This window comes from Hyperoodon ampullatus, assembly GCF_949752795.1.
Source record: "Hyperoodon ampullatus genome assembly, chromosome: 7".
In the NCBI taxonomy this organism is placed as follows: domain Eukaryota; kingdom Metazoa; phylum Chordata; class Mammalia; order Artiodactyla; family Ziphiidae; genus Hyperoodon; species Hyperoodon ampullatus.
The window spans coordinates 60,814,624-60,840,305 of record NC_136920.1 but is presented as its reverse complement, the minus strand read 5'-3'; the positions used below and the strand labels follow the sequence as shown (position 1 = coordinate 60,840,305).

At 39.1% G+C, this 25,682-nt stretch overlaps 1 protein-coding gene across 2 annotated transcripts in view; it reads left to right on the top strand.

The window, feature by feature from the left end:
- RNF121 (ring finger protein 121) overlaps positions 1-25,682 on the top strand; it is a gene marked incomplete at its 5' end in the record, with an annotated part of 83,390 nt that overhangs the window by 27,568 nt on the left and 30,140 nt on the right. For both annotated transcript variants that reach the window (XM_079709495.1, XM_079709494.1), the window contains 2 exons: positions 8,602-8,639; positions 11,735-11,876. In XM_079709495.1, coding sequence (XP_079565621.1) covers positions 8,602-8,639; positions 11,735-11,876 — 180 coding nt within the window. The remainder of the gene's footprint in view (positions 1-8,601; positions 8,640-11,734; positions 11,877-25,682) is intronic.

The window sequence follows — 25,682 nt, the reverse complement described above, 5'->3', positions numbered from 1 at the left end:
TAACACATGGATCAAAAAAGAAATCTCAAGAGAAATTTAAATATGTTTGAACTAAATGAATATGAAAGCAAAACATATCAAAATTTGTGGATACAGCAAAAGTAGAGCTTAGAGGGAAATGTATAGCACTGAATGCACATATTAGAAAAAAAGGAAAGATCTAAAATCAGTCATCCAAACTTCCACCTTTGGAAACTAGAAAAAGAGCAAATTAAATCCAAGATAAGCAGAAGAAAAGAAATAATAAAAATTAGAGCAGAAATCAATGAAATTGAAAACAGGAAATCTAGAAAAAATCAACAAAATCAAAAGTTGGTTCTTTGAAAAGATTAAGAAAGTTGATAAACCTGTAGCCAGGCTAACTAAGAAAAAAAAGAGAGAGGATACAAATTCCTAACATCAGAAATGAAAGAGGGGACATCACTACAGAGCCAATGGACACTAAAGGGATAATAAAGGAATACTATGAGCAACTCTGTGACCACAAATTTGATAACCTAGATGAAATGGACCAATTCCTTCAAAGACGCAATCGGTCAAAACTTACACAAGAAGACAGACAATCAGAATTGGCCTATATCTATTAAAGAAATTCATTGAATAATTAATAACCTTCCAAAGCAGAAATTACCAGGCCCAGATGGGGTTCACTGGTGAATTCTACCAAACATTTAAGGAAGAAATTATACCAATTCTCTACAGTCTCTTTCAGAAGACAGAAGCAGAGTGAATACTTCCTAACTCATTCTATGAGGTCAGCATTACCCTAATACCAAAACCAGACAAAGATATTATAAGACAACTATAGACCAATGTCTCTCATGAACATAGATGTAAAAATCATTAACAAAACATTAACAAATTGAAATCAGCAGTGTATAAAAAGGATCATACACCATGACCAGGTGGAATTTATCCTAGGTATGCAAACCTGGTTCGATATTTGAAAAATTAATTAATGTAATCTATCACATCAACAGGTTAAAGAAGAAAAATTACATGAACATATCTATATATGCAGAAAAATCATTTGACAAAATCCAACACCCATTCAAGATAAAAATTTCTCATTAAACTAGGAATATAGGGGAACTTCCTCAACTTGATAAAGCATATCTACCCAAAACTTACAGCTAACATACTTACCTGGTGAGAAGCACGAAGTTTTCCACTAAGATGAGGAACAAGGCAAGGTTGTTCCCTCTGACCACTGCTTTTCAACATCATACTGGAAGTCCTAGCTAACACAATAAGGCAAGAAAAGGAAATAAAATGAATATAGATTTGAAAGGAAGAAATAAAACCATTTTGTTCACAGATGAAATGGTCATCTATAGAAAGGATCAACCAAAAACCTCCTAGTACTAATAAGCTATTATAGCAGGGTTGCAGGATACGCAGTTAATATACAAAAGTCAACTGCTTTCCTGTATACCAAGAATGAACAAATGGAATTTGCAGTTAAAAGTACAATACCAGGGACTTCCCTGGTGGTCCGGTCGTTAGAGTTCACCTTCCAATGCAGCGGGTATGGGTTTGATCCCTGGTCGGGGAGCTGAGGTCCTCCGTGACTCGCAGCCAAAAACCCAAAACATAAAACAGAAGCAGTATTGCAACAAATTCAGTAACGACTTTAAAAATGGTCCACGTCAAAAAAAATCTTTTAAGAAACCCCACAATACCATTTACTTTAGCACCAATAAAAATAACATATGTAGATATAAACATAGCAAAATATGTACAAGATCTATATGAGGAAAACTGTAAAACTGATGAAAGATATCAAAGAAGAACTAAATGGAGAGATACTCCATGTCCGTGTAAAGGAAGACTCAATGTTGTCAAGATGTCAGTTCTTCCCAACTTGATCTGTAGATTCATTGCAATCCCAATCAAAATCCCAGCAAGGTATTTTATAGATATCAATAAACTGATTCTAAAGTTTATATGGGGAAGCAAAATACCTAGAATAGCTAATACAGTATTGAAGGAGAAGAATAAAATTGGAGGACTACTTACCCAACTTCAAAACTTACTGTAAAGTTATAGTAATCAAGACACTGGTACTGGTGAAAGAATAGACAAATAGATCAGTGGAACAGAATGCAGAGCTCAGAGATAGACCTACGTAAATTTATCAATTGATCTTTGACAAAGGGGTAAAGGCAATACAATGGAGCAAAGAGATTCTGTCAACAAATGGTGCTAGAGCAATCAGACATCCACAAATAAAAAAAAAAAAAAAGTTTCTAGACACAGGCTTTATACCCCTCACAAAAGGTAACTTAAAATGGACCACAAACCTCAATGAGATCACAAAGCAAAACTGTAAAACTCTTAGAAGATAACATAGGAGAAAATCTAGGTGACCTTGGGTTTGGCAATGACTTTTTAGATACAACATCAAAGGCATGATCCCTGAAAGAAAGAATTGATAAGCTAGACTTTAATTAAAATTAAAAATTTAGGCTCTGCAAAAGAAACTGTCAGGAGAATGAAAGCACAAGCCACAAACTGGAAGAATGTATTTGCAAAAGACCTATCAGATAAAGGATTGTTATCCAAAATATACAAAGAACTCTTTAAACTCAGTAATAAGAAAACAACCTGATTAAAAGTGGGCTAGAGGGACTTGCCTGGTGGCGCAATGGTTAAGAATCCATGTGCCAATGCAGGGGACATGGGTTCGATCCCTGGTCTGGGAAGATCTCACATGCCGTGGAGGAACTAAGCCCATGCACCACAGCTACTGAGCCTGTCCTCTAGAGCCCAAGAGCCACAACTACTGAAGCCTGCACACCTAGAGCCCATGGTCCACAACAAGAGAAGCCACTGCAGTTGGAAGCCCACACACTGCAACGAAGAGTAGCCCCTGCTCACCACAACTAGAGAAAGCCCGCATGCAGCAACGAAGACCCAACCCAGCCATACATAAATATATATATATATATGGGAAAAAAGTGGGCTAGAGACCTTAACATATTGTCCACCAAAGAAGATATATAGATGGCATATAAGTATATGGAAAGATGCCCCACATCATACATAGTCAGGGAAATTCAAATTAAAATGAGATACCACTACACACCTATTAGAATGATCAAAATCTGAGACACTGACAATACCAAATGCTACCAAGGATGTGGAGCAACAAGAACTCTCATTCATTGCTGGTGGAATGCAAAATAATACAACCACTTTGGAAGATAGTTTGGTGGTTTCTTGCAAAACTAAACATACTGTTACCAAATCCAGCAATTGTGCTCCTTAATATTTCCCCAGAGGAGCTCTTATGTCCACACAGAAACCTGCACACAGATGTTTATAGCAGCTTTATTCATAATTGCCAAAATTTGGAAGCCACCAAGATGCCTTTCAGTAGGTGAATGGATAAATAAACTGTGGTACATCCAGAGAATGGAATATTATTCAGTACTAAAAAGAAGTGAGCTATCAAGCCATAAAAAGAGATGGAGGAATATTAAATGCATATTACTAAGTGAAAGAAGCCAATATGAAAAGGCTACATACTATATGATTTCAACTATATGACGTTCTGGAAGAGGCAATACTGTGGAGACAGTAAAAAGATCAGTGGTTGCTATGGATTGGGGGGATGGAGAGATGAATAAGCAGGGCACAGAGAATTCTTAAGTCAGTGAAACTACTCTGTATGATACTCTAATGATGGATATGTGTCCATGAGGACATTATATGTTTGTCCAAATCCATAGATTGTACATCAATAGTGAACTCTCAGGTAAACTATGGACTTTGGGTGATGGTATGTCAATGTAGGTTCTTCAGTTAGAACAAAGGTACTGCTCTGATGGGGATGTCGGTAATGAGGGAGGCTATGCATATTTGGGAGCAAGGTGCATATGGGAAATCTGTGCTTTCCACTCAATTTTATTGTGAATCTAAAACTGCTGTAAAAAAAAAAAAAAGTCTTTTTTAAAAGTGGACAAAGGATCTGAATAAACTTTTCTCCAAAGAAGATATGTGAATGGCTAATAAGCATATGAAAAGGTGTTCAACATCATTATACATCAGGGAAATTCAAAATCATATTGATCTGCCATTTCACACCCATTGGGATGCTTTTTACCAAAAAGACAATAAGTGTTGTTGAAGATGTGGAGAAATTGGAACTCTCATACACTGCTGGTGGGAATGTAAAATGGCGCAGCTGCTGTGGAAAACAGTTTGGCAGTTCCTCAAAAGGTTAAGCATAGAGTTACATATGACCAGACAGTTCCACTACTAGATACATACTCAAGAGAAATGAAAGCATGTCTACACGAAAACTTGTAAATGAATGTTTGTAACAGCATTATTTGTAATAGCTCAAAACTATAAACAACCCAAACGTCCATCAACTGACGGATGGACAAAGAAAATGTTGTATATCCATACAATACGATATTATTTGGTAATAGAAAGGAATGAACTACAATACCTGCTGCAACACTGAAAACATGCTAAGTGAAAGAAGCCATTCACAAAAGACCACATATTGTATGATCTCGTTTATATGAAATGTCAAGAATAGGCAAATCTGTAGATAGAGATAAAAAGTAAATCATTGGTTCCTTGGGCTGCAGGGAGATTGGAGAGTGATGGCTGACTGATATGTGGTTTCTTTTTGGGGTGGTAAAAATGTTCTAAATTTAAATAGTGGTGATGGTGGCACAACTCTGAATATACTAAAAGCACTGAATAGTACATTTTAAATGGGTGAATTTTACGGTATGTGAATTAGATCTCAGTAAAGCTGTTGTTAAAAACAATTCAGGTGTATAGAGGTATATGACTGTAGGACAAATTGTGGATGTGAGTGCTGGAATGCAATAGCAATTTTTTTTTAATGATAACCCTTTTATTTTATTTTTTTAACTTTTTATTTTATATTGGAGTATAGTTGATTACCAGTGTTGTATTTCAGGTGTACAGCAAAGTGATTGTAATAGCAATGCTTTTATGTGCATATGAATTACCTAGGTATCTTATTAAATGCAGATTCTGATTCAGGAGGTCTGGGATGGATTCTGAAGCATCTGTTTCTTAAGCTCTCAGGGTGCTGATGCTTCTGGGCTGTGGATCATGCTCATCAGGCAATAAAGGATTTTTTTTTTTTCCAGTGAATGGGGTCCGTCTAAAGAGCCTTTCTGGATCCAGGAGGATTTGTCTAGCATTTTGCATGAAGGCAGAATGTGGTTTGGTGGAAGAGAGGGGCTGAAGGGACAAAGTAACCAGCCAGTGTAAAGACTCAGAGACCACCGAGTATCAGTATTTGTGGGGGATAGGAGGCCTGTTTGTGGTATTACACTGGTGGACCATGAGTCTTTCGCACCTGAGAAAATATCAGTCAACCGCAGATCATTTTCCATTTTTGTAAAGTTTTCTCTTGCCCTCTGCCTGACATTTTTGGTCTAACTTCTTTCAAATCTGGACCTAGGTAGATTGACATGACTAGAGACCTTGCAACATCCTAGGAGGGGAGTGATTGGTTGGCAAAAAGACATTCTGTGTATGGGTCTTAGGAGTGGGAAATGGGCCCATCAATCAGTAATCTTGCCCTGAGAGCCTACCTAATTAGCTACCTGAGCTCTGGACAGGTCACGTTTAGACTGACTGACTTCTTGGCCCCAGATGAATAAACTCATTAATGAGGGAGCAAATAAAGATGTATTTCCAGATGGTACAGGTTAATTATAGGTATAGCTTATAGCTGTCCTTGTTTTTCCACCTGAGCTAGAAGACTGATTTGGATGTAATTTTTAAAATCTTTTCGTTCAGCATGCAAATATTAAAACCAAATCATGTCTTTACTCAGCATTACTCCACTCTGGTGCTCGTACTACTCCACGAAGTGCTAAATGGTCCTCTAAGCACCAGGTCTAGTCTCAGCCTTAGTGCTTGCCCTTCTGAGCTGTTCCCTGAGCTCTGAAAGCATTACTGCCCTGTGCTTCACCAACATTCAGTTCCTTGGCCTCTCTGAGTACTTTTTAAAGTACACTCACTCTCCTAGGAAGAAAGGCAATGAAATCACTTGGTCACTTGGAATACACTTACCCTCACAGCCCCACAATGAAGTCAGAAGACTTATTCTCTATTTTCCAGCGGGAGAAACAAAGGCACAGACAGTAGCATGCTTGACCACTGTCTCATGGAGAGGCGTCCCCATGCCTGGTCCGGTTCTCTGAATCTTCCTTGTTTTCTCTTCAACGGACTTACTTTGCTTCTTTGAACATGTAGTTGTGTTGTGTTGTTTTGTTTTGATGTGTAGTTTTTTAAACATGATTTTCTGGGTGCCTCCAGAAAATGAATACTTCTTTCTCAGATGCTTATTAGGTATTTTTCAAGTGTTTGTTTACACTCCCATTTAAGCATCTCCAGGTGGGGTGCTGGTTTGTCAGCATACTTACTTATTACCCTGTTGGAGGGAATTCTGTTCAATTTCACAAGTACTCAGTGAGTGCTTAATATACACTCAGCTCTGCTATTCTCCTTGAAAGACGAAAAAGCAGTGTATTCTGCTCGGCTGTGTGGGATCTTCTAAGATGGGAGCAAGATAGACATAAGCAGGAGTTGGACTAGGGTGAAGCAAACAAGGCACTGGGCACAAACTTGAAGGAGGCACTCACTCTCAAGGTCATGCAAGTGCAGTGTCAGTACCTGAAAATGTGTGCCTTCTTAAATTTTGAGCTCTAGGTCCCTTGCTTGCACCACCCTGGTCCTGGCCCTGGATTTAAGAAGCAGTTAGGTCACTTGGAAAGCATGTCTAAGATAACATAAGATTGTGGTCCTTAATTGTCTGCTCAGGTACCACCCAGCTGGGCCTTTCCATTTCCTGCATCTACTTGTCTCCTCTTGGAGGGGACCTCTGTCCTTCTGGGGAGATGAAGGACTGAGTCAGGTCACAGGAATAAATTCTGTGAGGCAGTGTGAAGTAGGACAAGGAGGGTGGTTGACTTCATTACCCTGATTGGCTGGGGGAAGCCTTAGGATATTGTTTCTTCCCTCCCCTCCCCTGCCCTCTGTCTTCCCCTCTCCTTCCCTCTCCTCTCTTTTCCCTCTTCTCCCCTCCCCTCTTTTCCTCCTCTACCCTCCTCTTTTCCTTCCCTCCCTCCCTCCCTCCTTCTCTCTCTCCCTCCCTTCCTCCCTTCCTTCCTTCCTTCCCTCCCTCCCTCCCTCCCCTTCCATTCCCTTCCTTTCCTTCCTTCCTCAGCTGGGACATGTAGAAACCAGAAAGCCCTCTCTAAGCAATGGTGGACATTGCCAGTACACACACATAAAGGATGCATGGTAAATATGTACTGGTTTTACTCAGTAGTAGTATGGAGTTCTGCCCATTTTACTTCAAACATCCTACTTAAGGTACTTTTCTGAAGTTATCAGAGGAACAGTGGGAAACTGGGCCTTGAACTTCATAAGTACTAAAGGAATATTTGTTGATTGATTCCTTTGGTGATTATGAGGGCCTTTCTTCTGTATATCAAGGAGCATTTTCAGCTCAGTTCAGTATAAGAATGTATCGAGTGACTTATGTACTGAGGCTTTGGTATGCTTCTGTATGGCTGCAAGGAAGTAGAAGACTTGAGCTGTGATCTCAAAGAACTTAGTAGTATTCTAGAGCAGTGGTTTTGCAGCTGGGACAATTTTTGTCCCCCAAGGGACATTTGATAATGCCTGTAGACTTTTTTGGTTTTATCTGTGGAGATGCTGCTGGCATCTAGTGGGTAGAGGCTAGGGATGCTGCTAAACATCCTACAGTGTACAGATTCCACCACCCCCCCCGCCGCTGCCACCCAAAAAAAAAACAACCTAGAGAATCAACCAGCCCAGAATCTCACTAGTGCCAAGGTTTAAGAAATCCTGCTCTAAAAGGATAAGACTAACAAATAGAACTGGAACTTTGAGGTTGGAAGGCCACACTGCTACTTTTTTTTTTTAACATCTTTATTGGAGTATAATTGCTTTACAACGGTGTGTTAGTTTCTGCTTTATAACAAAGTGAATCAGCTATACATATACATATATCTCCATATCTTCGCCCTCTGGCATCTCCCTCCCATCCTCCCTATCCCACCCCTCTAGGTGGTCACAAAGCACTGAGCTGATCTTCCTGTGCTAGGCGGCTGCTTCCCACTAGCTATCTGTTTTACATTAGGTAGTGTATATATGTCCATGCCACTCTCTCTCTTCTTCCCAGCTTACCCTTCCCCCTCCCCGTGTCCTCAAGTCCATTCTCTACGTCTGCATCTTTATTCCTGTCCTGCCATAGGTTCTTCAGAACCATTTTTGTTTGTTTGTTTGTTTTTAGATTCCATGTATATTACACTGCTACTTAATAGCAGAGCAAGGACTTGGACCAGGGTGAAGCAAACAAGGCGCTGGGCGCAAACTTAAGCTTAGTTCACCCTAGTCTAATGGGGCCGTTTAGAGTCAAATGGTATTATGTGACAGAATATTTTATCTAGCTTCATGTCCCACAAATCCTAATTCATACTTTTAGCTCTAGCAGTGTGTGATCATTGTATGTTGGGCAGGGACAGTTCTAAGACAGTAATGGATTTTTATGGTGGTGTCTTTCTACAGGTTGATATGTCAGAGCTCTCTCCAGAGGAGCAATGGAGGTAAGTGTGACAGTGTGGGCCCCTCATGGTGGGAACTATAGATTAATCCTACTAATAGAGTTGTATATCTACCCTTTTTGCTTCCTTTTCTGTGGCAGGCAGTGACCTATGACCAGTAGGACAGGTCATTTGAGATCTTTCCCAGTACTTGGGTCACTCCTGGGTAGCTCCCTCAGTCCTTGGGAATAAATAGATTATTGCACCAAACCATCCATCTGGGTTTTGAATACTAGTTCTGCCATTTCCTAGCAATGTGATCTTGGGCAAGTTACTTAACTTCACACTACCTTAGTTTTCCCAATTTGTAAAATGAGGATCATAACAGTTGTTGTGAAGATTAACATGTGTGAAATTCTTAGAACAGTGCCTGGCATGTGGTAAACTTTCAGTAAGTGTTACCTGCTTTAAGGATGATTATCATCATTAACATCATCATTATCCATGAAACAGGGCAGAGAGCTCTGTTTGAGAAAATGGGAGGTGTGTCTTCTGATCTCAACTCTGCTACTAACTTGCTTTGTAACCAGAGTGAGTCAACAAATATTTTATTGTCATTATTTCTCATTGGTAGAGGAGTTTCAAAAGTGCTTGCCCCACAAACTTTATAAGGTAACTGACCAGTGAGCTGAAATCAACCAAGTAAAGGTTTAATAGTGAGAAAAAAACACCTCGTTTAGATGAAAACTGTTGATTATAAAAAATGTAGAATGGCAAAGTTATCAACTCATATGACAGGCCCAGCAAGATTTTAGGTGACTTTAAGCTTAATATGCACCAGTTGTGTACCTGAGCTACCAAAATATTTTACAGTTTGAGAAGATGTTCATTGAAAATATACCATCTGCCTTAAGGGAAGTGACAGTGCTACTGTGTTCAGCTTTGCTGAGTCCACATTGATTTTGTTGTAAACACTGCATATGAAGAAGATCTTTAGCTAGATATGTCTAGAAGAAGTCAATCAGGATTAATGGTCTTCACATTATGTTATATGCATCGTGTATAAAGATCTAGAACTGTTAACCTAAAAGGGCCCAGGAAAATGATGGTAGAAACAGGATTGGTTTTGTTTTTTTAAATAATATTATGATAAATATTTGAAGGGGCAGCGTTGGGAAAGAGAGTGGATATGTTCCAGAGTGTTGGATTAGGTCCAAAGGATTGAAGCTGTAGTAAGATAATTTTGTCTCATTATCAGAAACATTGTTAATAATCGTGGTATATTGTGAGGCACAGAGCTTCCTGCTTCTTAAAGCTTTGGAATTTTATTCCTTCATAAGCACATATGAGTTCCTACAATGTGTCAGACACTGCTGGTTCTAGAATAGATTATTTTAAGAGGCATGTATTCTCAGCCAGTGGAGGTATTCAAACAAAGGATTGCAAAAATAATTTTTGCATTGAGTGGTAACTTGAGCTAGGTGACTTCTGGTTTTTTCTCAGTCCTTTCTTTGATTTCTTGTTGTATACATCCATTCATTTATATACTGTTTGAGAACAAGAAACTTATCTCTTATTATCTTTATAACTCCCCACAAGCCTTTGGATTTTAAAATATCCTTTGCCCTTTTAGTTTAGCTTATCCTCACAACAACCCTATGAGGGAGGCAGAAAAGATAAGGACTCCTTTTGATGGATGAAGAAATTGTGATGTAGAGATGTAAATTTTCTTGGCTAAGGCCACACAGGTTGTGTCTGAACCTAAGTTTCTGACTCCTACCCCTATTATATTTTGTCAGATTCTGTCACCTAGGATAAAGTTTTTTTTTTTTTTTTTTTTTTGTGGTACGCGGGCCTCTCACTGCTGCGGCCTCTCCCGTTGCGGAGCACAGGCTCCGGACGCGCAAGGCTCAGTGGCCATGGCTCACGGACCCAGCCACTCCGCGGCACGTGGGATCCTCCCAGACCGGGACACGAACCCGTGTCCCCTGCATCGGCAGGCGGACTCTCAACCACTGCGCCACCAGGGAAGCCCTAGGATAAAGTTTTATGTAAGATGAACCCTTAGGCGCTGTGACTGCCAGGCTGACTGACATTTGGCTGCCCACCAAGTTTCCCCCCTCCTAACATTTTATTATGAAAAATCTCAAATATACAGAAAAGTTGAAAGAATTGTACAGTGAACACCCTTGTACCCACCACCTAGATTCTACAACTAACTTTTTGCTATATTTTATGATTTGTCTATCCATAATGCATCCCACTGGGTTCTTCTTGCTTAGTCTCTCATTGCCCTTGGGAATTCCATGAAGATACCATTTATGTTGTCCTTTCCCTTTCTCCCTAATACCCCTGGGTATGGAGAACTTGCACAAAAGCTCCTGACTACAGGTTACATTTGTATTTAGCTTCCTAATTCCTTCTTTATTCCTCTCCCTTGGCTGAAGGAGTGACTTTTCTTTCCTGTTCTCAGAGGAAGCTTTTTGCCTATACTGGCCAAGGGAATCACTTGCTGCCAATCCTCGGGACCAGAGAATGCCAGCATTTAAACTCTTAGATTAAATAAGAGTTTCCAGTTGTACTCTCCTTGAGCCCTTGAAGAGTCTGTTTACCTGTGGATACTGATAATGAAGTCACTGTTGGAATAATGTAAAATTGAAGCACTACTGAAGTTCAGATTTTTCAGGCTTTAGTCTTTAGGATCTCTGGCCCTGGCAGAGAGGGTAGGACAAATAAAGCAAGACTTTAACCCTGAAGTTAGCACATATTTGCAATATTACTCCTTTATTGGTATCATAAATATCATTGAATAAGAGTATGAGCCTTTATGGCTGTGACCTCTCTGGGTTACTTTCTTCTTCCAGTGACAGGTTGAAATAGGACTGAAATGGAAAGGTATCAGCTGTTTTTAACATTGGGGGCGGGCAGCAGACCACCCACCTTTAACCCCAATACTTAACCTTGGTGACTAGGGCCCATAGAACCCCTGTTCTATCCCAAAATGCCTGTCCTCTAGGGCATGTGTGTTTCTAGCCCCTATTTCGTACAGTACCAGAGTGTGTTCTACGCTATGGACCAGTGAGATATCCTTGGAAAGCACTGCTCCTTTACCGCCACACCATCCCTGACCTAGCTCACCCCATCTGTTTGGCTTTCAGGGTCGAGCACGCACGCATGCATGCCAAGCACCGCGGCCATGAAGCCATGCATGCTGAAATGGTCCTCATCCTCATCGCTACCTTGGTGGTGGCCCAGCTGCTCCTGGTACAGTGGAAACAGAGGCACCCCCGCTCCTACAATGTAAGCCACTTTGCTCATTTTTTTGTTTGCCAGTCATCAAGAGATCCTTCTTAAGTATTCTAGGGTCCAGCCTAACCCAGGCCACATGTAGGCAAGGAATAGATAATAATATTAAGCTGTATGTGTGAATGGTGAATAGTGTATGTTGGGTGTGTGTTTAAGGGACAGGTGATTCAGATTGTGAAAACTGGGAAAGAACCTGAATGTACTTTCATGGCCAGAAAAGGTAGATCCTCCCTTTTAACATTTTGGGATAGATTCATGAAGGAGCTGTTCATTAGGAACTATTCAGATAGAGGGAGAGATGATCACTTGATTGGGAAGACCAAGACTCCAATGAATCTTTAGATTAATATTTTGAAAATGCAGTAATAAAGAGGAGGCAATGTAGTAGGTGGTAAGAAGGCAGGGTCAGAGTTAGAGAGACCTAAGAAGGCAGTTATAGAGGAAATAAGGAACAAAAACGTATAAAATGTACAGAAAACATATAGCTAAATGGCAGAAGTAAATCCTTCCTTATTAGTAATTACTTTAAATGTAAATGGATTAAATTCTCCTATTAAAAAGCAGAGATTGTTAGATTGATTTAAAAAAACACATTATCCATGTTTATACTGTCTATAAGATACTCACTTTAGATATAGAGAAATGAGACAAAAGTAAAAGGATGTGGCTTCGCTGGTGGCGCAGTGGTTAAGAATCTGCCTGCCAATGCAGGGGACATGGGTTTGATCCCTGGTCTGGGAAGATCCCACTAACCCCATGCGCCCCAACTACTGAGCCTGCGCTCTAGAGCCTGCGAGCCAACTACTGAGCCCGCGAGCCACAACTACTGAAGCCCGCACGCCTAGAGCCTATGCTCCGCAACAAGAGAAGCCACCACAACGAAGAGTAGCCCCTGCTCGCTGCAAATAGAGAAAGCCCGCAAACAGCAACAAAGACCCAATACAGCCAAAGATAAATAAATAAATAAATATTTTTTAAAAAAAAGTAAAAGGATGGAAAAAGATATTTCATGCAAATGATAACCAAGAAAGAGCTGGTGGCTCTTAAATGTCAGACAAAATAGCCTTTAAATCAAAAAAGGTTACATGAGATAAAGAAGGACATTATATATTGATAAAAGGTTCATTACAGCCAGAAGATATAACAGTTATAAACATATATGTACCTAACAAAGGAACCCCCAAATACGTGAAGCAAAAATTGACAAAATTGAAGGAAGAAACAGATAGTTCTACAATAATAGTTGGAGAGTTCAGTACCCCACTTTCAATAATGGATAGAATAACCAGGTAGATCAACAGGTAAAAGAGGACTTGAACAACATTATAAACCAATTAGACGTAACAGACATATACAGCATACTCCACCCAACAACAGCAGAATACATGTTCTTCTCAAGTGCACATGGCCCATTCTCCAGGATAGACTATATGTTGGACCACAAAATAAGCTTCAGTAAATTAAAAAACATTGAAATCATAGATGCAGCTACTCTGGATTAGGACATGGCAGGTAGTATACTGGATTCTTTTACAACTATTATCTTAGAAGTATTTAACCTTTTCAAGTATATAACCCTTTTTTAACATAAAAAACTTGGCAAACATCCATGTGATAATAGTTGTACTTTGAAAGAATACATAAACACATATAGTAGTAACAATAGCTAATATTTATTGAATTTTTACTATGCCAGTCACTGTTCTAAGCACTTTACATATATAACTCATTTAATCCTCACAGTAACCCAATAAATACTGTTTTCTCCAATTACAGATGAGGAACTGAGGCAGAAAGGCTAAGTAACTTGCTCCACTGGTAAAACCATTATTTGAACCAAGACAATTTTACTCCAGGGCTTTTAGTCTTAATCCCGAAATGATTCTTTTTCTCTAGTATGTGCTTTTTCAGACGTCTTGTGATAGGGCCAAAGATGCCCAGAGGTCTGTAGCCCACAGGATGGGAACTGCTACACTATCTCATTTAACCCTCCTAATAGCCCATGATATAAGTACTATGAACAAACTGAGGCCCAGAGAGTTCAGGCATGAAGGGGATACTAATAGAGCCAGGATTTGAACCCAAGTCTTCTGTTTCATATTTCATAATTTCTACTATACCATATGGTGCTTCTGGAAAGGATTTTCTATCAAGGGAACCAAGGGATAATATGGAGCATAGGCAGAAGAGAGACTAATCTTTGCCCTTGAGCTGGCACTTGTTCCAGACATTACTGGCCTATAGCCACCTCATGTGTTGTCATGCACCGCAAGTAGAGACATCTGTACCATCAGGTCATAGTGCATGGAATGACCACATGGCACCACGGCTTTTTGAACTAGGCACCATCCAGCAGGCTGAGCCATCTGGGGTGGGGCTTCATATCTGGACCCTGCTTGTGCTTCACCCTGCCATCTGAGATAAGTCACTTGTTTTTTCAGTGTGTGCTTATAGTACCTGCTCTATAAAATGGGGATTTATCAGGATGGTTTAATTGAGCCTGGGAAATACAAAAAATCATAAACCAAATGTAGAGAGCCCCCTTGGAATTTCTATGCTTGAATTTAGAAATAATTATATGTTGTTGGCTAATCTGCAGAGATTTCTGAAAACCTCTGAAGAAGTGAGGATGCATAATGTACTGCAGTGGTTTTCAGTATGTACTTTTTAAAAAGGCTGTGGAGTCCTTTCTTCAAACAGTATCTTAAGGAAAAACCCAGTGTAGAAAATAAGAGGATGCTCTTCTTGGGCTGGTAACCCTGACCCCTCCGCTTTCTCAGGAACATCTATAGGACACATCAGAGTGTTAGAAAACCACTGATGTGTCATTCATTCATTAATCTTTTTTTTTTTTTTTTTTTGTGGTACACGGGCCTCTCACTGTTGTGGCTTCTCCCGTTGTGGAGCACAGGCTCCGGACACGCAGGCTCAGCGGCCATGGCTCACGGGCCTAGCCGCTCCACGGCATGTGGGCTCTTCCCGGACTGGGGCATGAACCCATGTTCCCTGCATCGGCAGGCGGACTCTCAACCACTGCGCCACCAGGGAAGCCCCATTCATTAATCTTTAATAGGAATGTGATTGTGACTTAATGAGGCCAGTTGTTGTAAGGAATACGCACAGTCTTCTCATTACTTTATTGCCACACCCTGTAAACATTATGCTGAACTACATTGGTGAGAGGACATGCTAACATTATAGCATATCTTACACTGAGAAACTTAAACTCATATCTTTAGAAAATTGGAAGAAGAAATCTGTAGTGTCCTGCTTTATGCTGCTCTTATACAATAATGATCTATATTGCTTTTGTTAAAACTTTTATTAACTTGGGTACAATGAATGTTTTTACTGCTTTGATTAAAGTACTAACTTTGGAGGAAGAAAAATTGCCTAAGATGCCTGTACATAATGGCATCTCCTGTCCTTTTTCAAGCTTATCAGAAGTTGGAGCTGTTTGCCTTGCAACAGTAAACACAGTGGAATTAGACCATCTGGCTTGATTAGTCAGCTCTCATGCTTCCTGGCTATATGACTTTATACCTCTCTGAGCCTCAGTTCTTCTTATCTCTAAATTGGGGTGATAATATCTATCTCCTGGGTTGTGAAGATTATATAAAATTGCATGGCAAAGTGTTTTGTAAACTCTAAAGCTAGCGTTAGTGACCTTGTTCCTCCTACTCCTAAGAGAAAAGTCTCAAGACATAAAAATATCTTCAGGTACTATTTTATGTGGAAGTGGAATAGATTTTATTTTTATTGAGGACAATTTCACATAACAAAATTCACAGTTTTAACTGTTTTAAAGTGTATAATTCACTGGCTTTTAGCACATCCACGTTGTTGTGCAACCATGGCCACTATTTAGTTCTAGAATGTTTTTGTTATGCCAAAGGAAACCCCATACCTATTAAGCAATCACTTCCCATTTCCCCCTCCCAGCACACCCTGGCAACCACTAATCTGCTTTCTATGTATTTGCCTATTCTTTATATTCATATAAATAGAATCATATAATATGTGGCCTTTTGTGCTTTGCTTCTTTCACTTAGCATAATGTTTCCAAAGTTCTTTCATATTGTAGTATCTACCAGTATTTCATTCCTTTTATGGTTGTGTAATATTCCATTGTGTGGATATGCTACATTTTGTTTATCCATTCATTAGTTGATGGACACTTGAGTTGTTTCCACCTTTGGGCTATTTTGTTTTGTTTTGTTTTTTATTTATTAATTAATTTTATTTATTTTTGGCTGCATTGGGTCTTTGTTGCTGCGTGCGGCTTTCTCTAGTTGCGGTGAGCGGGGCCTACTCTTTGTTGCAGTGTACAGGCTTCTCAGTGCAGTGGCTTCTCTTGTTGCAGAGCACGGGCTCCAGGGCACGCGGGCTTCAGTAGTTGTGGCACATGGGCTCAGTAGTTGTGGCTTGCGGGCCCTAGAGCGCAGGCTCAGTAGTTGTGGCGCACAGGCTTAGTTGCTCCGTGGCATGTGGGATCTTCCCGGTCCAGGGATAGAACCCGTGTCCCCTGCATTGGCAGGTGGATTCTTAACCACTGTGCCACCAGGGAAGCCTTGGGCTATTTTGAATAGTGTTGCTATGAACATTCATTGTAAGTTTTTATTTGAACACCTATTTTCAGTTCTTGGGTATGTCCTGGAGTGGATTTGCTGAGTCATATGTAACTCTGTGATTAACTTTTTGAGGAGCTGCCAAATGGTTTTCTATAGCAGCTGCAGGATTTTACATTCTAACTCACAATATGTTGGGTTCCAATTTCTCCACATTCTCGCCAACACTTGTTATTTTTCTTTTTCTTTTCCTTCCTTCCTTCCTTTTTTTTTTGTATTATAGCCACCCTAGTGAGCATAAAGTGGGATTTCATTGTGGTTTGATTTGTATTTCCCTAATGGTGTTGAGCATCTTTTGATGTTTTGGGTTTTTTTTTGTTGGTGGTGGTTTGTTGTTGTTGTTATTTTTGGCCACACTGCAGCATGTGGGATCTTAGCTCCCTGACAGGGATTGAACCCATACCCCCTGCAATGGAAGCATGGAGTCTTACCACTGGACCGTCAGGAAGTCCTCTTTTGATGTTTTTATTGGCTATTTGTATATCTTTTTTGGAGAAATGTCTATTCAAGTTCTTTACCCATTTTTTAATTGGATTTTTGTCTCTTTTTTTTTTTTTTGGATGTTCTGTGCAGCTTTCGGGATCTTAGTTCCCTGACTAGAGATTGAACCTGGGCCACGACAGTGGAAGTGCCAAATCCTAACCACTGGATTGCCAGGGAACTCCCAGATTTTTGACTTTTTGTTGTTGAATTGTAGAAGTTCTTTATATAGTCTGGATACTACACCATCATTAGATAATGATTTACGAATATTTTCTCCCATTCTGTGGGTTGCCTTTTCACTTTCTTGATAGTATCCTTTCATGCATAAACATTTTTAAGTTTGATGAATCCAATTTTTTTGGAATATATTTAACATATAACGTTGTGTAAATTTAAGATGTGTAACGTTAATTTGCTACATTTATATATTATCGCATGATTGCCATTGTAGTGATATTTAGTACCTCTATCACATTACATAATTATTCTTTCTTTTTAGTGTGGTTGGAATAACTAAGTTCTAGTCTGTTAGCAAGTTTGATCATTAAAGTTCAATATCATTGTCCATATTCATTATTCTGTGCATTAGATCTCTATGGCTTATTTACTACTATGGCTTATTTACTACTAGTTGCAAGTTTGTACCGTTAAACCTATTTTTTTCTTTTGTTGCTTCTGCTTTTAATGTCATATCTAAGAATCCATTGACAACTCCAAGATTATTAAGATTTACCCCTGTGTTTCTTTGAAGCATTTTATACTTTAAGCTCTTAGGATTTAGGTCTTTGATCCATTTGGAGTTAATTTTTTGTAAGTGGTATGAGATAAGGATCTAACTTTATTTTTTTGCGTGTGGATATCCAGTTGTCCTAACACCATTTATTGAAGAGACTTCTTCCTCCATTTAATGGTCTTATTAGCACTCTTGTCAAAAATCAATTGACCATAGATGTATGCACTTATTTTTGTACTTTCAGTTATATTCCATTGAACTATAGATCTATACTAATGCCAGTATCACACTTTTGATTACCATAGCAATGTAGTAAGTTCTGAAATTAGGAAGCATGAATCCTCCATACTTGTTCCTTTTCAAGATTGCTTTGACTATTCTAGATCCCTTGCAATTCCATATTAATTTTAAGATCAGTTTTTCCATTTCTGCAAAAAAAGGCAGTTGTGATTTTGATAAGGATTGCTTTGAATCTGTAGATCATTTGAGGGAGTATTACCATGTTAGCAATATCAATCTTCGCATTCCATGAACTTTCATGAGCATTAATTATCTTTTCATTTATTCAGTCTTCTTTAATTTCTTTCATTAATATTTTGTAGTTTCCAATGTACAAGCCATACCTCCTTGGTCAAATTTATTCCCCAGTATTTTATTCTTTTTGATGTTATTGTGAATGGAATTATTTTCTTAATTTCCTTTTTGGATTGTTCATTGTTAATATATAGAGATAAAACTGATTTTTGTGTATTGATTTTGTGTTTTGCAACTTTGCTGAATTTGTTTATTAACCAATAGTTTTTTGTGTAGATTCTTTAGGATTTTCTTTATATAAATTATGTCCTCTGTTTTGCTTCTTTTTTTCAGATTGGATGCCTTTTATTTCCTTTTCTTGCATAATTGTTCTGGCTAAAACTTCCAGTACAATGTTAAATAATAGTAGTGAGATGAGCATCCTTGTCTTTTTCCTGATCTTAGGGGAGAAGCTTTCAGTCTTTAATCTTTAAGTATGTTACCTGTGGATATTTCATAAATGCCCTTTATCATGTTGAGGAAATTCCCTTCTATTCCTAGTTTGTGTGTTTATCATTGAATGGGTGTTGAATTTCTCAAATGCTTTTTCTACATCAATTGAGGTGATCATGTGGTGCATCCCTGGGATAAATCTTATGTGGTCGCAGTGTGTAATCCTTTTAATATGCTGCTAGATTCGTTTGCTAGTATTTTGTTGAGGATTTTTGCCTCTGCATTCATAACAGAGGTTGGTTTGTACTTTTCTTGTCATGTATTTATCTTGCTTTGGTATCAGGATAATGGGGCCTCATAGATGAGTTAGGAAGTGTTACCTTCCTTTCTGTTTTTTGAGGAATGGAATTTTGGTGTAGTATAAAAAGCCTTGAAGTGGGAGTCACTTGATCTAAGATCTATTTCTAGCATCACTGCTAATTAGCAATGGACCTTGGGCAAATTACTTATTCCCTCTTAGCCTCGCCTCATTCTCACATTTCATCTTTAAAGTGAGGGTTTAAGACTAGATGATTGCTAATGTCTCTTCAAACTTTAAAATAGTTTTTCATTACTCTTATTCTGTTTAACTCCAAAGGCCCAAATTAAAGCTAAGGAATGAGAGTTTTAAGAATGCAGATTTTGGCTAAGTATTATAAAAAAATTTTCAACAGTGAGGGCTGTTCCACAGTGGAATTAACTGTTTTAGAAGGGAATGCTCTTCCCATTACAACTATTTTATCAGGGGCTAGACAACCCTGTCAGGGATGTTGTGGAGCAGATTTTTGTGAGTTTTACGGAATGGTTGGCTGGACTTCTTCTAAGTACTCCCTCTAAGCTCTAAAATCTGTATCATCGAATTACCAAGAGAGGCGAAGGCCTGTCTCATTCTTAGAGGACAAAGCTGACCTGTCGAGAGACAGGATGAGGTTTCGTTCTTTTTTTTCTTTTTTTTTTTTTTTTTGCGGTACGCGGGCCTCTTACTGTTGTGACCTCTCCCGTTGTGGAGCACAGGCTCTGGATGCGCAGGTTCAGTGGCCATGGCTCACGGGCCCAGCCGCCCCGCGGCATGTGGGATCTTCCCGGACCGGGGCACGAACTAACGTCCCCTGCATCGGCAGGTGGACTCTCAACCACTGCGCCACCAGGGAAGCCCATCGTTCTGTTTTTGCTCTCATTACAAATGTTATACATGTTTGTTATAAAAAATTCAGAAGTGCCCAGAGAGAATCACTGTTAAACATTTGTTACACTTGCAGATTTTTTCTATGCATATGCTAATATTTATAAATTTTTAGAGATTTATGACATCCATTAGGCTCTGCAACATTTTCCACCTAATATAGGCATACCTCAGAGATATCATGGGTTTGGTTCCAGACCATTGCAATAAAGTGAATATGCAATAAAGTAAGTCACACAAAATTTTTGGTTTCTCAGGGCATATAAAAGTTATATTTACACTGTACTGTAGTCTGTTAAGTATGCAATAGTGTTATGTCTAAAAAAAGCAATGTACATACCTTAATTTAAAAATACTTTATTGCTGAAAAATGCTATCATCTGAGCCTTCATTGAGTCAATCTTTTTCTTGGTAAAGGGTCTTGCCTAGATGCTGATGGCTGAAGACTGATCAGGCTGGTGGTTGCTGAAGTTTGGAATAGCTGTGGCAATTTCTTAAAATAAGACAACAGCGAAGTTTGCTGTATCAGTCGTCCTTTTACAAATGATTTCTCTGTAGCACCCAGTGCTGTTTGATAGCATTTTGCCCACAGTAGAACTTCTTTCAAAATTGGAGTCAATCCTCTCAAACCCTGCCTTAGCAACTTAAGTTTATGTATTATTCTAAATCCTTTGTTGCCATTTCAACAGTCTTCACAGCATCTTTAACAGGAGTAGATTCCATCTCAGGAAACTACTTTCTTTGCTCATGTGTAAGAAGCAGCTCTTAAGCTGTTAAAGTTTTATCATGAGATTGCAGCAATTCAGTCACATATTCAGACTCTACTTCTAATTCTAGTTCTCTTGCTATTTCTACCACTTCTGCAGTTACTTCCTCCACGAGTCTTTAACCCCTCAGATTCATCCACAAGGGTTGGAATACATTTCTTTCAAATTCCTGTTCATGTTGCTATTCTGACTTCTTTCCAGTGAATTGTAGATGTTCTTAATAGCATCTAGTATGGTGAATCCTTTCCAGAAGGTTTTCAGTTTTCTTTGCCCAGATCCAAACAAGGAATCAATATCTATGGCAGCTGTAGTTTTACAAAATGTATTTCTTAAATAACAGGACTTGAAAGTTGAAGTTACTCCTTGATGCATGGGCTGCAGAATGGATGTTGTGTTAGCTGGCATGAAAACAACATTAATCTCATCGTACATTTCCATCAGAGCTCTTGGTTGATCAGGTGCATTGTCAGTGAGCAGTAATATTTTGAAAGAACTCTTTTTTTTTTTTTTTCTGAGCAGTAGGACTCAATAGTGGGCTTAAAATATTCAGTAAACCATGTTGTAAACTGATGGGCTGTCATCGAGGCTTTGTTGTTCCACTTATTGGGCACAGGCAGAGTAGATTTAACATTTTTAAGGGCCCTAGGATTTTGGGAATGGTAAATGAGCATTGGCTTCAACTTAAAGTCACCAGGTGCATTATCCCCTAAAGAGAGAGTTAGTTTGTCCTTTGAAGCTTTGAAGCCAGACACTGACTTCTCCTGTCTGTGAAAGTCATAGATGTCATCTGCTTGAAAATTTGTTGTTTAGTGTAGCTACTTTGATTCATCATCTTAGATAGATCTTCTGGGTAACTTGCTGCAGCTTATTCATCTGCATTTGTTGCTTCACCTTGCAATTTTATGTTGTGGAGATGGCTTCTTTCCTTAAACCTTATGAACCAACTTCTGCTAGCTTTAAACTTTTCTTCTGCAGCTTCCTCACCTCTCTCAGCCTTCAGAGAATTGCTCTGGATTAGGTTTTGGCTTAAGGGAAAGTTGTGGCTGGTTTGATCTTTTATCTAACCACTGAAACTTTCTTCATATCAGCAGTTAGGCTGTTTTGCTTTCTTACCATTCATGTGTTCACTGGAGTAGCACTTTTAATTTCCTTCAAGAACTTTTCCTTTGCATTCACAACATGGGTTAACTGGCACAAGAGGCCTAGCTTTCGGCCTGTCTGAGCTTTCAGCATGCCTACTCACTGAGCTTAATCAATTCTAGCTTTTGATTTAAAATGAGAGATGTGTGACTCTTCCTTTCACTTGAACACTTAGAGGTCATTGTAGGGTTATTAATTGGTCTAATTTCAATATTGTGTGTCACAGGGAATAGGGAAGCCCAGGGAAAGGGAGAGAGATGGGGAATAGCTGGTCAGTGGAGCAGTCAGAACATACACAGCATTTGTTAAGTTTGTTGTCTTATATCGCCTAGTTTGTGGTTCCCCAAAACAATTACAATAGTGACATCAAAGATCACTGATCACCGATCACCATAACAAATATAATAATAATGAAAAAGTTTGAAATATTGTGAGAATTACCAAAATGTGACACAGAGACATGAACTGTTGGAAAAATGGCACTGATAGACGTGTTCAACTCAGGGTTGCCACAAGCCTTCAGTTTGTAAAAAACTGCAGAATCTGCAAAGTGCAATAAAGCAAAATATAATAAAACAAGGTATGCCTGTACTGGCTCTCAGATATACAAGCCGTATTAGTTTGTATGTCTATCCGTATTAGTATGTGTGCCATCCTTTAAAACTACTAAACCATAGTATTCTTCTAAATTGTTTTTTTTTAATTTAACTTATGTTTGTTAATAGACATGTTAATTAACAGTTTATCTCAGTTGCAACAATGGTTCAGTAAACTTTTTACATATATAATTTGCATAGCTGGGCCGGCGTTTCTGGAGAATGAATTCCTAGAAATGGAATTGCCTGGTCAAGTGGAATTGCCATTTAATCATTAATAGATCTTGTCAGATTGCCCTTCAAAAAAGGTTATAGCAGTTTATAATCCCACCAAGAGAAGTTAAACAGTGCTATTACCCAGTGTTAAAGAGAGTATAGAGAATCCTCAGTATTTTTAATCTTTGTCAATCTAATAGGGTGAAAATACCTAATTTAAAAGTCAAGTAGGGCTTCCCTGGTGTAGCAGTGGTTGGGAGTCCGCCTACCAATGCAGGGGACACGGGTTCGAGCCCTGGTCCAGGAGGATCTCACATACAGCAGAGCAGCTGGGCCTGTGTGCCATAGCTGCTGAGCCTGCGCTCTAGAGCCCACGAGCCACAACTGCTGAGGCCTGTGTGCCTGGAGCCCGTGCTCCACATCGGGAGAGGCCATCGCAGTGAGAGGCCCAGGCACCGCAACAAAGAGTAGCCCCCCTCACTGCAACTAGAGAAAGCCCACGCGCAGTGGCAAAGACTCAACGCAGCCAAACCAAAAATAATAAATAAATTAAATAAATAAATTATTAAAAAAAATAAAAGTAAGTAGTTCTGGCACTTCCCTGGCAGTCCAGTGGTTAGGACCCACACTTCCACTGCAAGGGGCACGGGTTTGATCTCTGGTTGGGGAACTAAGGTCCCACAAGCTGCAGCGTGGCCAAAACAAACAAACAAAACAAAAAAAAAAGTCAAGAAGTTCTGTAAGGTTTAAAAAGCAAAACACATCAGTCCTCTGCCTGTCTCTATCCATCCCTGATTATTATTTCAGTGGCAACCACTTTAAACTTTTTTTAGTTGTTTTCTGATCCTGACCTCTATGTTTTTAAATAACATGATTACACATACACTCACACACACACATATATATATACACACACACATATATATATATAATTTTCCTTTTGACTTTCTACCATGGAAGGTGGTAATTATCTTATACTGCTACACTATACCCATCACATACACACTTTTCCTCCCAGTTTTTAGTTAAATAAATATTCCCTATTTACATTATTGTGACATATAAATGTTATTCACAGTTGAACCACTTGGTGTATTTGGTCATATTTTCTTTCCTTGCTTAGGATTCTTTTGGAATGTTTCTTATTGATTTATAACAGCTCTTTGTATATTATGAATAAACCTTTTGTCATACATGTTGCAGATATCTTTCCTCAGATTGCTATCTGATTTTTTTTTTTTTTTTGGTATGTGGGCCTCTCACTGTTGTGGCCTCTCCCATTGCGGAGCACAGGCTCTGGACGCACAGGCCCAGCAGCCATGGCTCACGGGCCCAGCCGCTCCACGGCATGTGGGATCTTCCCAGACCGGGGCACGAACCCGTTTCCCCTGCATCAGCAGGCGGACTCTCAACCACTGCGCCACCAGGGAAGCCCTGCTATCTGATTTTATTTGTAGAATTGGTACAGAATTTTTTGTACACTAGATTTATGAACCACCCTGTGGGCTGAGGATTCCGTTATTTGCTGTTCTGTTTGGATGGCCCATTTGGTATTCCTTGTTTTCCATCCTGGTGCGTCTGAAGTTCTTCTCCCTGCCTAAACAGATTTTAGGTACTTGCTGTAACTGCAAGTTTATAGTTCTTGAGGGACCCCCTCACCTTGAAATTCAAATCTACTCTAGGCTGAAGATGGGCTTCAGGGAGGAGAAGCAGAGCAGAAATATAGTTGGGCCATCACTAAAGTATGAACTTCACTATTGCATAAACATAATGAATAACACCAGCTACCGTTTATTGAGTACTTCATAATGTGCCAAGTATTTTGCTCTGAGGTGGGTAATTTTATTTTCGTCATTGTATGGATCAAGAAACTAAAGCTCAAAGAGATTACTGAGCCTCAGTCAACCAATGATTAGCAGAGTCAGGATTCACGTCCAGTCCCTCTGACTCCTATGCTCTTCTTCACTCTTCCCTCATGTCTGTTTGTTTGTTTGTTCAATTAGCAAATATTCTTTGATCCTTTTTAGCCCTGTGCTAGGGCAGTAGTCAGTTAATATTGTTTCATGGAGAAATCACTTTGAAAAAGAGTTTATAAAGTTGGATACTCATATTCCCTATGATCCAGGAGTTTAATTCCTAGATATATGCCAAGAGAAAAGTTTGCACATGCATCCCAGGAGGGAGGACGTACCAGAATTTTCCTATTAGCACTATCTGTAATAGCAAAAACTTGAAAATGACCCAATACCCATATATAGGTGAGTGGATAGGTTAGTTGTGATAAAATAATACATATATAAATATATGGAATAACACAAAAATAATTAACTATAGTTACAAATCATGGTAAGGATGAATCTTAGCAATATAATACTGAGTGAAAAAAGTCCCAGAAGAGTACTTATAACTTTATACCTTTTATAGAAAGCTAAAAACAATGAAAACTAAAGAATGTTTTAGAAATATGTATGTGAGTGATAAGATCATATTTTAAAAAGCAAGGGAATGATAAAATCAAGATTCAGGATAAGGCTGATGTTGGATGGAGAACTGGAGGATAGGATAGAGAAGAAGAGGATGTAGCTAAATATAAGTAAGTTTAGGTGTTCCAGTTCTTATGTTGGATGGAGGGTTCAGTATTTGTTATATTATTAAAAAATAATTAACTTGAAAAGGAAAGAAATCCTGTCACTACTTCACATAAATGAACCTTTGGGACATTATGCTAAGTGAAATAAGCCAGTCATAAAAAGGCAAATACTTCCACTTATATGAGGTACCTAGAGTAGTCAGATTCATACAGAGAGAACGTAGAATGGTGGTTGCCAAGGGCTGGGGGTGGGTGAGATTGGGAAGTTGTTGTTTAATGGGTACAGAGTTTCAGATTTGGCAAGATGAAAAAGTTCTGGAGATCTGTTGCACAGCAGTGTGAATGTACTTACCGCTATTGAACTCTACACTTTGAAAAATGGTTAAGATGGTAAATTTTATGTGTTTTTTTTTTAACCACAATTAAATTTGCTTTGGCCATGTTGCACAGCTTGTGGGA